The 15,806-nt window shown below is 40.6% G+C and overlaps 1 protein-coding gene across 2 annotated transcripts; it reads right to left on the bottom strand.

Moving 5' to 3' along the window:
• Nucleotides 1-1,006: 1,006 nt before the first annotated feature.
• Nucleotides 1,007-12,744, bottom strand: LOC119657553. Of its 2 annotated transcripts, none has more exons than XM_038064510.1 (6): nucleotides 12,440-12,744; nucleotides 12,235-12,377; nucleotides 11,988-12,174; nucleotides 11,633-11,919; nucleotides 2,890-3,112; nucleotides 1,007-2,819 (listed from the first exon to the last, which is right to left on the bottom strand). In XM_038064510.1, exons 1-6 carry the CDS (start codon nucleotides 12,707-12,709, stop codon nucleotides 2,652-2,654), a joined length of 1,278 nt encoding a protein of 425 aa, XP_037920438.1. In that variant the 5' UTR covers nucleotides 12,710-12,744; the 3' UTR covers nucleotides 1,007-2,651. The 2 variants fall into 2 exon arrangements, with proteins under 2 accessions (XP_037920438.1, XP_037920437.1); XM_038064509.1 differs by having other exon boundaries at nucleotides 12,434-12,743.
• Nucleotides 12,745-15,806: the final 3,062 nt, after the last annotated feature.

Genomic DNA, 15,806 nt, shown 5'->3' with positions numbered 1-15,806 from the left:
AAAGGAGCACGATTTTGATAATTAATCGCATCTTTGGGACTGGCAAACTGAGAAACGATTATCAGATGAGCTGAAAAGTTCGTAGGCTAGGCATAGAAAACATTTTTTTTTATAAAATTTGATATTATTATTCAATATAATTGCCTTCAAGGTCGACACAGTGATTATAGTGGTTATATAATTTTTCGATACCCTTTTTATAGTACGATTTGTCTTTAGCCTCAAAGCAGGCCTCAGTTTCGTATTGCAAGAAGTATAGCAAGAAAAATTGCGAATTTTTGCCCCTTTACATGAGGATTGACGATTCCGTAGCCCACATAACGACGAAATCTATGAGCGATACCATGACCGTTAGGTAGTGGATAAAATCCGGCTCAATAGGTTATGGTGGGCGGGTCACCTAATCCGTCGATGAGGATGAACCAACCCGGAAAGCCTATAAGGGTAGAAAAAGAAGACAAAGCAGACCTTGCCTGAGATGGAGCGATGGCGTAGGTCAGGACGCCAGACAGCTTTTAGGGATATCGAATTAGTGGACCTCGGCGCAAAACCGGAATGTTTGGAGTTCCTTATTAAGGCAGGCCTAGACCGGATACCGGTTGTTGCGCCGTTGATGATTTCAAACTAATATTTAAAAGTTCTGTAACTTTACACTAATGTAAAGTTCCTGTGCATTTCTGTATTTTATATGGGAGTAGAACCTGGAAAGTAATGGACGTTGTTCCATATTTCCACGCTTTCGTATACTCTTGCCTATAATCCCTCTTCGGAATATTCTAAACGAGATAGATTACAACGAACATGTATAAAGGAAACGATTTTGTTGTTCCTGCTGTCACGTTGTACTTACACAAATAATGTTTTATCTTTTTATTTGGAACACGCAGATGGGGTGAGGTTATTTTCTTTAATCTTCACACTGGAAAAGAAGTTAGCATTATTTTTTCCCTAGAAAATAAACAAATTATTTGACAAAACCCTGAAATATTGAAAGAAAATACATTGATTTAATTTTTGCTCAAAACGAAAGAAAATATCTGCCGCATTTATTCTTTTTTTTCTTTTTTGTGTTATACATCCATTTCTTCATTATCACCATATTTTCTCGTCTCGTTTCAAATGTAAAATTCAACTTGTTGAAATATATAATGGAAATAGGTATCTATTGATCAAATTCAATTATCAAATTGAGCATAATTATGTCGGAAAACATTTTATCCAGTTCTAAGGAATTCAAAACCCTATATTGAAGTACATTATTTTACTCAAGTTTCAATGTATGCAGTATTTTTATCTTTTTGAATTAACAGAAAGCTTGCATCCTGCAGTTTTTCATATTGAACAAACACGAGAGAACGTAACGCATTGCAAACATTATTTTCTTTGCTGTTACTAAACTAGTCATTATTTCATTAAATCTTTACTGAAAGCGAGGCTTTACTGAACCAAATTGGATACCATTTCAATTATTCCCATGTGCATTCACATAACTGGTTGTCGTCGGTGTCATTCAGTTATAACGGAAATTCTTACCGAAACGAAACACGAAATAAAATAAACTAAATTAAAATTAAACATGAGATACGAAATTATGTGCTCTTTGGTACGTATGTAAACGAAAATAAATATTCATGTGATAAGCCGTGAGTAATTAATAAATAATTACATGACTGATGAGTGTTTTGTTTAATTTCAAACAAGAACCGTGTATGGCAACTAAAGTTAAGTAAAGTAATAAGGGGAGCATTACTTTTGGATCACAAATGTACTTAAACCTAATGATAATTCCCAATGTTTTTGGCTTTAAGGCTATCTTTACTTCTAATGCCGCCACATTTCCGAAGGTAAGAACTAGTGATAAGAATCAACGAATTTCATCAGGAAATATTCTTGAACTTGCGCTAGAGAACCCTTTAAGCAAGGTTTGATTGAAACAACTCAAATTCGTAGCAATATAATCTCCGTTCTATGACAAAGTATCAATTTCAACGTTCAATAGATAAAAACACGATGATATGAGAACTCATTTTTTACCAGAAGCACTAATTCTTAGTCAAACAAAACTGAGAAGCGCGCAAAGTAATGCATCCTCTTGATTTTAAGTACTTGCACATTGTCGATCTCCGTGAATTTTAAATAGAACTTCATGAAAATCAAATATCAGTGGCGTCAAGGCATATAACAATCTTAAACAATTCGTTTGCCTATCGAGTAGACAATAATAATAATAATGAAAAACAAAAGCAAAACTTCATTGAAGTCTGATAATTTGTTCATATGTGTTGATTCCGCCTTAATCAAACTACATTTTACTTGATGGCTCGCCGTTTAATTTCGAGTATTCAGTTCCCGCCCATTGATTTTTCTCTTGTCGATTTTCATACTCCTACGTTTTCCCTCTCCCTTTCTAATTACCAATAATCGATGAGAAATTATTATAATAAATTATCACATTGAAAAATTTACAGTGTCAAATATAGCAGACTATGTACAACCAATAAGATAAAAATTATTCCTGATCTTCGACTCACTAAACATTTTCCACCTTAATGCTGTTCCGAGTTCGCTTCCTCTTAACCAATTGTTGCTCCATTCTCATTGCTTTTTGGGATAAATATTATATGCTTTTGAAATATTTCAATTTAAACAATTTAGTATTTCCGATGATGTTTAAAGCTTCGCGAGGAGAATCCTTTCAATGAGCGCATGGCCATCGCTCGATTGAAATGTCTTTGCATCTTTGGTTCAAATTCGGATTGAAAATTATTTGAATCCGAATTGTCATTGGATGTGATGATTACAATAAAAACGGCTAGTACCTAGTGGAGTTAGTGAAATAATGAATTTAGCGAAATATGTCAAGTAAGTTCTAATTTTCAGGCGACTTACCAAAGCGACTATTATAAATATAGTGTAGACGTGCAGCGATGATGTAGGTGTCGGCTCAAATTCACGCAAAGCTTTTAAAATAGGTTCGTGCTGAGGAAATAGCAAGGAGGCTTGTTGAAAGTTCTGCAACGCTTCGTGAAAATGCCCGTATGCCTTGAAAATTTCACCCAAAGTAAAATACTGTTGCCACGCGCTACGATCTGGTGGATGAACTTCAAGAGATCTGGAATGAAAAGAGCAACCTGTGATAAGTAACAGCAACAATGGAATTTCTTGTTGTACTCTTTCAGTTTAGTCTCAGTAAAAAATATGGCAAAGCAGGAACAAATAATTCATTCTCCTTGCTTTGCTTCAAAACAGTTTAAAGAACTTCTAGAGATTAGAGTTGAATGCAAGATTTTGGCTAGGTGGAATTTCTGTAAATTTGCACCTTGAACTAACTTTAACTCTTTTTATACGGTTTGCAAATTGGATATATTTATTGAAAATATTTCACGTCATTAATAACATTTGCTCCGTTGAAAGCAGTCCCAAGTATGAAAGGAACAAGAATTGAAACTTCACCGCCAGCTTGCAGTTAAATATAAAATGGCCCAGTAATATTATAAGAATAACTAGATGACCCGGCAAACGTTGTTTTGCCATATGAATTATTTCTAGGTAATTTCTAGTGTAGGCAAAAAATAACTAACTTATTGGAAGTGTGTAAGGAAGCGGTATATGCGTGAAATAGGCATGGTGCTCTGTGAACGATGAGGGAATATAAAAATAACAAACGCCAAACATTATTATTTTTAAGTTATTATAATTTGTATTCCTTAAAATTATATATCATTAATTAATTCCGACAGTAACACTAACAAACAATATCAATCTTAATGCTATAGCGTGAACAATATTTTTTGTTAGCCCGCCCATCTTTTGCTAACACAAACTGGATGGTTTACAAACTCGAAAGCATGCCACGTATACTGTCCGTGTGAAAAACATGGTGTGCTCAAATCTAAGCCACAAACAGACATCGTTTGGCCTTGGGATTTGTTGATAGTCATTGCAAATGCCAATCTAATCGGAAACTGAATACGTTTGAATTGAATTGGCACATCTGTAGGTATAATAGCAATCCGTGGTATTAATATATTTTCACCTCGGAACTTGCCAATTTTTGAATGACTAATCGCGTACCGTTGCACAGTCGTGGCGGGTTCAAATTACAAAGCAAGATAATCGGAGATCCAACTTTCAATTGTAAATTATGCGGTGGCATGCCTGGCAAATCCAGTGACTTCAAAAACTCTGTAGGAAAATTTACAGCTTCGCTGGCATCGCAAACCGTATCAATAGATTTGTATGATACCAAGTTCCCAGGCAACAACTGTTGTATCTTCAGATTTAAATTGTCAACGCCTATATTTTTTGCCGCTAAAATTGCTCTTTCTGCAAGCCACTTATGATTTATGTAACATACTGTGTGCACATTGGAAAATATTTGTTCAATGAGAGTATCTTGCGAATCAACGATTGTGCAGAAATCGGTCGGTAATTTTATGCATCTAGTTTCATCTATAGCAACTTTTCCCATCACCGATGTCTAAGAGTTGTTTTGAGAATGTTTGAGTGGATGGATCTTGAAGCATTTGAACGCGCATATTTACTTTCAGCTGTACTTTTTCAACATTACGCCACAATGGAGATGATTTTAAGCAAGCGTTGATCTCATCAGCGTATGTTGAACGTGGAATGGCGGGAAGCGTTTGTACGTTTTGAGTGCTTTCGAGGTTATGTAAATCACTTGATTAACTAATCGTGCAAAATACACTCAAAATTAATAATGTTATAATTATTAATAAAATAGGAATAATTAATAGTTAATATGAGAGTTACACTGAGGTAGCAAAATGATAATTGTAAACGTTACTACTACACTTGATGCATAAAAAATAATGATGGCCGAAAACTCTGTAGGGAGTGAGAGAAGTCTTATTGTATGAGAGAAACAGGAGATCGGCTTTGGTCTCTTTTCTACTCCGTGCTGTTTACTGGGAAGTGACACCGATATAGTCTGGCAAATGAGTGTTGATCCAGTAAAAGCGCGGAATATTTTAAAAATCTAGCACTGGTAACACTAAGTATATATCAGGAATAAACTATAATAACAAAAACAAATATTTATTTTTATAAATAAAAAAATTTAAGCTCAGGGAAATTTTAACAGGAAAATCCGAAATAGAGGGCAAAACATTTACAAAACAGACGATAATTGATCAGTTATCGAGCTGGATGAAAAATGATCAAATTACTAAAAAATAGGGGTTGGTGATAGAATTGTAAAAATTTAGGGTTGTATATATTTTTTAATGCCACATTATAGAAAAATAAAAATAAAAAATTTTGTCCAAAATTAAAAAAAAAATGTTAACAGTGGACAACCCTTATCACTTAGGGCTACAAAAAATAGATAGTAGCCGATTCTCATACCTACTGAATATGCATATAAAATTTCAAAAGAATCGGTCAAGCCATTTCGGAGGAGTATGGTAACTAACATTGTGACATGAGAATTTTAGAAGTAGGGATAACATCCGGGTTACTTAAGGGAGTCTTTTACCGTCGTTCAACAAATCGATTCTTTTTTGAAAGTAGATAATATTGAGAATACGTCATAAGAAGGATTTCGTAAAAAACACGTTCTTTCATAGGTATTTCGAAGGGAGGAATATGAACACGTGCGGCCTTTTCGAGTACTCAGTGGTGTACGACCGCTTCGCTCATCAAGTGGCATCAGCCTTAAAGATCAAGGGATTTTCACGAGTTTTTACCATGCCAGAATTCTCATCGATCTCAGATTGTACAATTGGTGAAACCGATATACAAGAATCTGTCTTCTGATAATTTATTAGAAAGATTCGTGGGTGCACACACTGAAAACAACAATTTCTTCTTGTTCTTCTTCTTTCTCGGTTGCGTTAATGCGTGAAGCAATTTCATAACGCAGTTCCCCAGTGGCTGATAGTATTGACCCGAGGTATTTAAATCGCTCAGTTCTGGGCAGGTCACTACTGCTGACAGTAATTGTGCTTGTTTATAATGATTGGTTGCCAAAAATTCAGTTTTATTCAAATTCAATCTGAGACCGTGTTGCATGAGGCGATCATTCCATTTTTGAATAAGTTGCTTGAGATAATTCTTTTTTGTGACGGTGTCCATAACAAGAACAAAGAGGAGTGGTGAGAGAGCGCTTGCTTGATGAACAGCAACAGAGACACGAAGCGGTTTTGATATACCTGCCACACTTTGAACTTTACTTTTCGGATCGTGGTATAGCAATTGAACCCAGCGCACGAGTTATTATGACATTAAGTATTGTCATAGATCATACCAGATGAGTTCGTGTGGTACACGGCCAAACGCTTTCTCCGGATTAAGAAATGTAATGTAAAGAGGACGATTCTTCTCCATTAGTAATCACGCAGCCTGTATTGCGTCAGTTGTTCCGTAGTTTTTGGCAAATCCCGCTTGATTCACGAGTATTTCAACGATTTCGCGAATACGGTTGTCAAGAATGCGTCCAAAAATCTTCATGGTATGGGAAAGTATCGGACGGTAATTTGGCCATTCTGCTGGATTAGCTTCCTTTTTCCATATTGGAACTGTGTTACTTTTTTTCCCAGTCAGATGGTGTTCTACCTTCCTCAATAACCCGATTAAAGAACTCACTGAGCCACAGTGTTAGGTCCCAGCTCTTCGCTTTCTAGAGATCAGACATGATGTCGTCAGATCCTGTTGCTTTCCCCAATTCCATTCGTTTTACTACTTCCTCGATTTTAGTTGCGTTGACATGGAGTCTGTATCTACTGTACGGTGCCATTGGTGTGCCTGAGCCCTTAGGCCGCACCCCTCCCTTCGGAGATGGCTTGCTTTCTAACTTTACCAGATAGTAGATTTTTTGCAAAGATGCGTCCTTACAAGTCCCTCCCCGGGGGATGCGACTTTAGCTTGCCGATATGTTTAACACCACAACCACCTCGAGTCCAACGCCAATGTTGAGCTTCCCACAATGTTGCGAATGGGCCACACTCAACCCCGAGGTTCGCGTTTGCCCCAGATTCCTCTGAGACTGGTGCGATTATCCGTTCGACAGCCTTTGGGGCTTATTTTTTAGATTCAGGAAACCCATCTGCGAGCTCTACATGGGCTCTTTCCCGCCGACTTTGCTGTTGTGTCAACAGCCGAGCCTTTGAAAATGCTCATTTCGCGTCGCTGACCTCGTCAGCGGGCTATCCCGAGTCTTCGTCTCCCTTTTCCCGTTCTATTCTATTATCCCCTATTTTATTTTCTTCATCTTCCATATAGAATTCAATCCTGCACCATTTTCTCAGTGTTGCACGACCGTGCTGGCTTGTTTTGCAGTCTACAGGCACGAGAACCCCCTTAGTTGCATTAGCCGCATATTTTAATTGTGTGTGTTTTCCCCATATTAAAATTAATAATAATTGTTTAGTTTGGACAAGAGGCAATCCCGGAAATAAAGATTTTAGCCGGAGTCTTCCTTAAAAGTTGACATATGAGCCACGCCAATAACGGTAATTACCTGGTAGTTTTTGCATTCCCAACGTATAATTACGTTACCTGTTGCCTCTCCTGCAATGCAGTTTAACATCAAAATCTCCTTAGAAGTTTAACATTACGTTCCCCAAGGCCAAGAAATTATATTGTCAAAGCATCCAATTTCCCAGGTTTAAAGCGGAATATTAATTTCACCTCGGATACTAGCCCTTTCTTAAAAGGTGACCTATAGACCACCTTTAACAATTTGCCCGGTCGTCAATGACGGTAATTACCAGGTAATGTCTATATATTCCCCAGGTATAATTAAATTGCCTGTTATCCCTTTGACAATTGAAGACTTCCCAGTCTTAAAGGGGAATATTGTAATGAAACGGGAAATCCTTTTATTACGATATCCCCAGAGTTGAGCTTCGGATATTAATAATTTCCGCAGCCCTTTTTATTTACTCATGTCAGCCCTCCAATGTTTCCCTATGTGCTTTCGTCGTACGCAAGGCTCAATGCACCGGAAGCTTTTTTGGTCGTCAACACCTCCCTGCAAAAATTCTCAAATGTAGAAAAGAGTTTCTGCCCAACAAGGTCCTCCGGTTGCACTGGCCATGGTCCAAGTTCAGCTATACTTGCATTTATCAGCCTCTGCCTTTCTTCATCGTAAACCGGACATTCATATAGCACGAGAAGTGTCGTTTCCTGTGTTCCACAGTCGCAACGACTGCTGGTGCTGAGCTGGGATTGCCTGTCCTGTTAGAAATTGGCTTTTAGCAATTGGCAATTAGGCGTTGTGCTGACCTCACCATTCCGAAATCGGTTGGCTGCAGCTTCCAGTTCTGCAATTTCGAATGGCCTCCCAGCTTCCGCTTTATCTTCTATCGTGGTCCTGATTGAATCACTGTGTCTTCTTGTGGATTGTCATCAGGGAGGAAGCCTGCCTGTCCCTCCAGTTCTCCGTCGTTCCCTCCCCAACTTTAATTGATTTGAGCGGTTTCTCTCTCCGCAGCCTTCCCAGAGCAGACTTGTAGGATTTGCGTTTCCAACTTCAGTAACGAACTTTCTCCAGCTTCCCAATATGGATTTTTTCAATTCGTCTTTATAGGCTTTGCGGCGGAGCCTGGCGTCTCTCAGACCCAGTTGGCTGCTGTATTTCTAGCTTCTGCAGTTTTCTTCTAGCCTTGTTGAACACTTCCTTTAGTTTTGAAATTTCCTCATTCCCGCTTGGTATTTTGCCATTTCTCGTTTGTTTCCGAGGGATGGCTTCTTTCGCTTGCGTTTATTATACGCGTTTGCATAATTTCTGCCAGCGTTTCTGCGCTCGTTGCAAAGTTTTCATTACGAGCGCGATCCTCTGCACTATTCCGTTCGCGTTTGATTCTTCCTTAATTTGGCTTTTTGGTATTGAACTGAGGCTTCCTGTTGGGTTGTGCGAGTTCGGTTTCATTTCAGCGAAGAGTGATTTCGATCGCTCTATGGTCGCTGTATGTCAGACTATTTACCAACCTCCAATTTTTCACCAGCAAGGCCTGGTGTAGCCAGCGTAATATCGATATAGGATTCATTTCCCAGTATGTTGGAAGCTCATTTGTTTTATTGAGAACCAGGCATTTGGTCGCAATAACTTCTTCCATTTTCTCCCCTCTAGCTATTCTTCGGTCGTTTTGCGTTCTCCTGACGCAGATCGGGTCTCACATAGGTGAGCTAGCATTGGCATCGATGCCGATAATAGCGGTCGCCAATCGCATTCAATGCTTTCTCCAGCTTTTCAATACCTTCTGCTATATTGCAAGCGTACTGAAAGTGTAAACTGATGAAGTATATATTTCCAAATTTCCCAATCACAGTTGCGCTGGCAGATGGAACTGCTCCAAATGTCAGCAACGATTGTAGAATTCGAGGATTAACAAATTTTTCAATTGAAATCTGCTCGAAATATTCTCGCTATCGGCTCGACAGAACACAGATAACAGAAGTGTTCAATATCCTGTATGTGTTCGCATCGGCTTTTGGCAATTCAATACAGATCTCTCTCGCCATTCCGAGTCTCCAGTTTATTGTAAAGATTTTTGTAATGGTCCGTTCGGGTGACAGCGATCGCTTTCTTTGTTTGCCGGTTGGCATTCTTATAAATTTGCCAATTGGCAAGCGTGTTATCGTCGAAAACTTGTAGAAGAGGCGCGCGGACCTTAATTTCAACATCTTCATTCTAAAGCCAAGTATCTCGGTTGATGTGTGCCTTTCATTTGGTTCCACGATTCTTCCACATTCGTAATGGTTGGTAGTGGCATAAGGGAGATTTCTTCTTTCCTCATGAAATCGCCACCATTTAATGCGCGGCGGGCCAGTGCGTTCCTCATGCTGTTTTATCGGTGGCTTGATTCACAGGACGGTAATCAACGGCCGATGTTGAGGTGCGATGTTTTCATAGGGAATGGCTTTGCAATCAGTGACGATGGTAAAATATCGGCGTCTTATAAGAATATAGTCGATTTGCGTTTTACTATTTCTACTGTAAAATGTCGGAAGATGAGACAATCGTTTAATGAACCATGTATTCATAAGTACAAAGGCAAAATGAACTATACCCCTCCTTTAATCGATCGACTGTGAACTGAGTGCTTGTGATTTTGCTTTCTTCCATAATTTTTCCCAATTATTACTGATTGCCTTTAAATTTCATTCATTCGCTTGAAACATACACTGCGGAAGAAGTTTAGGACTCCTAAGAATGACGCCGACCTTGCCGTCTTTAAGGCTATACGCTCTACTGTGAAGTTAATGGTCAGAAAAACGCCTTATTGAGCATCGAAGGCGCCCTTGCCCGCGATAACTTAAAACCCTTTGTGTCTCATGCTCGCAATTCTCGTAATCCCACTCAATCTCTCCCTTCTTCTATCAGTTTCGCTGACCCCACTGCCAACTCCCCACAACAATCCTGCGACCTTCTCTGCACCTACTTCTCTTCAGTGTTTTCTCCCTCGAGCCCCCCACCTTCTACACCTCTCATAACTGCAGACTGCTCCGAATCTGTGGCCATTTCTCTCCTTAAGTCTTCCTTGTTTGAGTTCCTCATTGGTAATATTGGCCACTGTCGGACCTGGCCCCGATGCGCTTCTTAAGCTCGTCCTCCTTAACTGTAGAAAACACATTTTCCTCCCCCTGAGTATAATCTACAACAAACATCTAGATGAATGCTACTTTCCTCGTCTCTGGAAAGGGGCACTTATCATCCCTATCCTCAAGAGCGGAGACCCTTCTCTTGCTGTGAACTACCGCCCCATTTCTTTTTTCTCCTCTTGCTCCAAAATCCTCGAAAGATACATCAACGACTGGTTGACCGCACACTTCGGTCACCTCATTGTCAAAGAGCAGCATGGTGTCGTGAAACATAGATCTACGGTTTTAAACCTTCTGGTCTTGATGCTAAATACTTGAATTCACCACAGGAGGTACATGCTATTTATACCGATTTCTCCAAAGTCTTTGATACCGTTGACCATAGCATTCTTCCCTCAAAACTTTTATTACTAGACTTCCCTCCCTCAGTCATCGCCTGGCTTTCCTCCTAACTCTCATATCGTTCCCGCAAAGTTTCTTTTCATGGTTACTCATTTCGTTCTTCTCTCCTTCCTCTGGTGTTCCCCAAAGCTCTATACTGTCTGTCACGGAAAACCTCGTGCGAGTTCCTCGGTCTTTCCAGTCAAGTTGCGAATATTTAGCGTGCAGACACATATTTGTTTTGCTCGGGCTGACTTATTTACATCCTGACGCCGTCCATGCGTCAGGAACCCTTGCCCATTTCTCGACAGGACAACCTAGCGCCAAATGGCACAAGTGCCGGTCATGAAGTTAAAAGTAGTTGCATTGAAATGTGTTGCTTACGATTCACATGAAAAACAGATGAAGTAGATGTCAGACGCATATTTGCCCTCCTTGTATTGCGACTAACCGGCACCAGGAGCAGATTTTACAGTAGAGTCAACCGTATCAATTCATCATCATTAAAATCCATTCATTCTCCTAATTCTGCGTCAATCGACACACGCCCGAAGACAGGACAGATATAGCATAGCTCTTGAAATTTTCTTTCCAGGACTAATGACTTTTACTCGATATTAAAACAATTAGGTCCGCCCACACTACTACTTCTGAAATTCAATATTCCTCTTATGAAATCACTTACCTCCTAGTCAAATGAATGGCATCGTCTAAATACTGTAAATTGAACAGTACCCGCGCCAAATTCAGCAGCACTTCTGCATTCGTCGGGGATATGGCTAAGGCACGTCGAAAGCATTCAATGGCTTGCCGAGCATCGCCCTTTATTCGCCAATAGTTACCGATCTGATTGAACAAATGGACAGATTTCGGTTTCTCCTTTTTAGCACGTCTCAGTCTCTTCTCCAGCGACGCAACATCGAAATTCCTAAATGACTTTTCGTCTTTATTTTTCAAAAACGCGTAAGCTGCCTGTTTATGAGAGCAAAACGAGAGTCTGGTTTGAACTATGAACATTTACATTCGCTCAACACCATTACCTCTGGGTCGGGAATCACCGGGTGGTTGAACCTCTGCGACACTCCAATCAGATAGTCGTAGTAGGTGTAATTCACAGGTTTCCCGCAGTCCAGGGGGCCGTCATTGTAGTCGGAAGTCTTTTTAGTAGTAACTGCCGTTTGCGCGAGCTTTTCTGGCATATCCGAAATGAACGACTTTGTCTTTCGCCTGTTTAGGGGGAGAAGTTAACACCTTGGCACCGACTTCAATGAAAAACCAACCACTGACCTCTCATAGAACTCGTCGTAACTCTTCTCCATCGAGTGTTTACTCCAGGTCGCTCCATGAGCAACGACGGTTGATGTGATGATGTTGAAAACTTCATCTTCATTTATCCCAACCGGCGTCGTCGACAACACGGCTGACGTTTCCTAAATCACACAAATTAAACATTCAACCCAGGGCAATCAATTTCAGCGAGAATTACCCTCACATCCTCTACGAATCCTGTAATTTTCCCAACGTCAGGATTCAGTTTCCACAGAGTCGATGTCCGTGAATTGGTCACCGTCACTTGCCAGAAGAAAGTGCTTAAGGCAAGCGAGATCCAAATGAAATTTTTCTCCTTCATTTGCGGGCACTTATTGCCTTTGGTTAGAAGTGTCTTTCCACAGAAAAAAATTGGTGCGAGCAAAGCGTTGTTCAGGTGAATTTCATCTGCATTGTTGAGGTCAAGAGTACTTCCTGTATTTTCACTTTTCATATAAGCTGTCAAATTTTCTCGGGTCAATTCACAATCACGCGAATATGGTGTTTTGAACGAGCAAATGAAGAGGAAAGTGGTTTTTGGGTATTGTCAAGTTGGTGGACGTGGGTTTTGTTTTGGTGGTTTTCGTTTTCGTTTTTTTATTGCTTGGGGATTTCTGGGCTTTCAGTTTATGCAGTGATTTGCGCGATCGGCTGGTATGTGGGATTATTGTGGTTTTATGGCAATGTTCTTTGTGAAAAATGGCACATGCTCGGTTTTAATAAGTAAGTATACTAAAGAGACATTAAGCGATTATGAAAATCGTATTAACCCGTGACCGGCCGTGAAGAATTATTTACGTCCGACTAAAAGGTTCATATGGAAATAATCCTTAGTAATATTACAAGTTTTCGCTTTCGGAATTAAGTAATATTATAAGCTGAAATCCAATATAAAATAAGTTAAGAATGTATCTTTAAACTTGAAAAGAAAACTCATAAACTTGCTGTGGTAAATACGTTACACAGTGCTTAGAAAATTGGCTGAGAAGCAACATGGAAAGCTAATACGGAAATTAACACGCCAATAAATTAGAAGAATAAGACATATATATGGGTGCTATCTCCCCTAAAAGGGGAATAGGACGTCAATTAAACTTATACGTGGGGATGTACTTCAGGCCCCCGTGGAGACCTGTCCTGCGTCATGTGTTTCTGGGACGACCGACTCTTTGGCCACTCTGGAGCTGTCGCCCTTTTTGAACGATCAATCCACATTCAATTCCGTTTCCTGATTGACATATCTACTGGTATCTGCCCCATATCTCGATGTATCCTGCTCTAATTAAACGATGAAGATATGTGTGTTAACGAATGGTGACTGTTTTTGGAAAGCAGCGGGGGTTACTTCCTATGTGCTGCTCTCAGATATGTAGCAACACAAAGAGAAATTTGTCGTGGGACAATCTTAGTTGGCTGTTGGTGTATCTTAGTTTCGAGTTTTTAGATAATCAATGCTGACAGATTTGACGCAATTAATGCGTTGAATAACTTTGACTTTGCTGCTACCATCAGAAGAAACAATGCTATCAAGATAACTTAGACTCTCTCTCCTCCAAAGCCCAAAGTCCATTAGCTCGTTGAGAAAGCAAGTAGATTTTATGATCATCATTAACGGCGCAACAACCGGTATCCGGGCTAGGTCTGCCTTAATAAGGAACTCCAGACATCCCGGTTTTGCGCCGAGATCCACCAATTTGATATCCTCAAAAGCTGTCTGGCGTTCTGACCTACGCCATGGCTCCATCTTAGATAGGATCTGCCTCGTCTCCTTTTTCTACCATAGATATTGCCTTTATAGACTTTCCGGGCTGGATCATCCTCATCCACACGGATTAAGTGACCCGCCTACTGTAACCTATTGAGCCGGATTTTGTCCACAACTTGACGCTCATGGTATCGCTCATAGATTTCGTCGTTATGTAGGCTACAGAATCGTCCATCCTCATGTAGGGAGCCAAGAATTCTTGGGAGGGTTCTTCTCTCGAACGCGGCCAAGAGTTCGCAATTCTTCTTGCTAGGAACCCAAGTCTCCGAGGAATACATAAGGACTGGCAACATCATTATCTTGTACAGTAAGAGCTTTGACCCTATGGTGAGACGTTTCGAGCGGAACAGTTTTTGTAAGCTAAAATAGGCGCCGGAAAACCGTGCGCGGATTTCATCATCGTAGCTGTTATCGGTTGTGATTTTCGACCCTAGATAGGAGAAAATATCAACGGTCTCAAAGTTGTAGTCTCCCATCTTTATTCTTCCCGTTTGACCAATGCGGTTTGATGTTGTTGGTTGGTTTTCGGTGCTGACGTTGCCACCATATATTTCGTCTTGCCTTCATTGATGTGCAGCCCAAGATCTCGCGCTGATCGTCGCCTGCTTGATCTGGATGAAGGCAGTTTGTACGTCTCCCCATGATGTCAATATCGTCAGCATAGGTCAGTACCTCAGCATCATGGATCACTTTCTCGAGGGCCAGGTTAAAGAGGACGCATAATAGGGTATCCCCTTGTCGTAGACCGTTGTTGATGTCGAATGGTCTTGAGAGTGATCCTGCTGCTTTTATCTGGCCTCGCATATTGGTCAGGTTCAGCCTAGTCAGTCTTATCAATTTCGTTGGGATACCGAATTCTCTCATGGTCGTGCACAGTTTTACCTTGGCTATGCTATCATAGGCGGCTTTAAAGTCGATGAACAGATGGTGCAACTGGTGTCCATATTCAACGGGACCTCCAACTCGCCGATATTTTGGTTGTTGGGCAGTTCATCAAAATACTCAACCCATCGCTCCAATATGCCCATTCTGTTGGAAATCAGATTTCCTTCTTTGTCTCGGCAGGATGAGCATCGAGGTGTATAAGGCTTCATTCTGCTGACCTGTTGGTAAAACTTGCGCGCCTGGTGCGGTTGCTCCCTGTACTTTTCGAGTTCACAGACCTGTTGGTTCTCCCAGGCTTCCTTTTTCCGTCTGTGAAGTCGCTTCTCCGCTCGACGGAATTCGTGATAAGCCTCCGCGCGTGCCCGCGTTCTTTGAGAATGCAGCATTACTCGGTATGCAGTATTCTTATGTTCCGCAAGCTTACATTCATCGTCAAACCAGCCGTTCCGACTTTTCTTGCGGCTGGGGCCAAGTATGTTGGTGGCCGTATTTATGATAACGATCGTCAGGTGGCTGTGAAGATCATTTGCTGATGCTTCATCTTCAGGATCTCTGTTGACTGCGGTTATGGTGGCATTAATTTTGCCCTTATAGTTGTTGGTTATCAGAGGGGATTGTAGGTGGTGTCAGAGTCTATATTGGCCCCCTCCTATATGTTCTGACATTCGTTTGTGCACCGCTTTCCGCGCAAAGCAAGTATTTCCAACAATCATTTCGTGTGATACTGCTAACTGAATAATCCGCATTCCGTTATCATTGGTATCCCTATGTAAGCTATGGGAGCCGACGTATCACCTGAATATGGGCTCGATCCCTACTTGACTGTTGAAGTCTCCAAGTATGATTTTGATATCATACTTGGGACAGGTTTCGAGGGTCCGCTCAACTGCCTCGTAGAAGG

Source organism: Hermetia illucens, chromosome 5 (assembly GCF_905115235.1).
Source record: "Hermetia illucens chromosome 5, iHerIll2.2.curated.20191125, whole genome shotgun sequence".
Taxonomy (NCBI): Eukaryota; Metazoa; Arthropoda; class Insecta; order Diptera; family Stratiomyidae; genus Hermetia; species Hermetia illucens.
The sequence above is the reverse complement of the archived record's forward strand: the minus strand, read 5'-3'. Positions and strand labels throughout refer to the sequence as shown.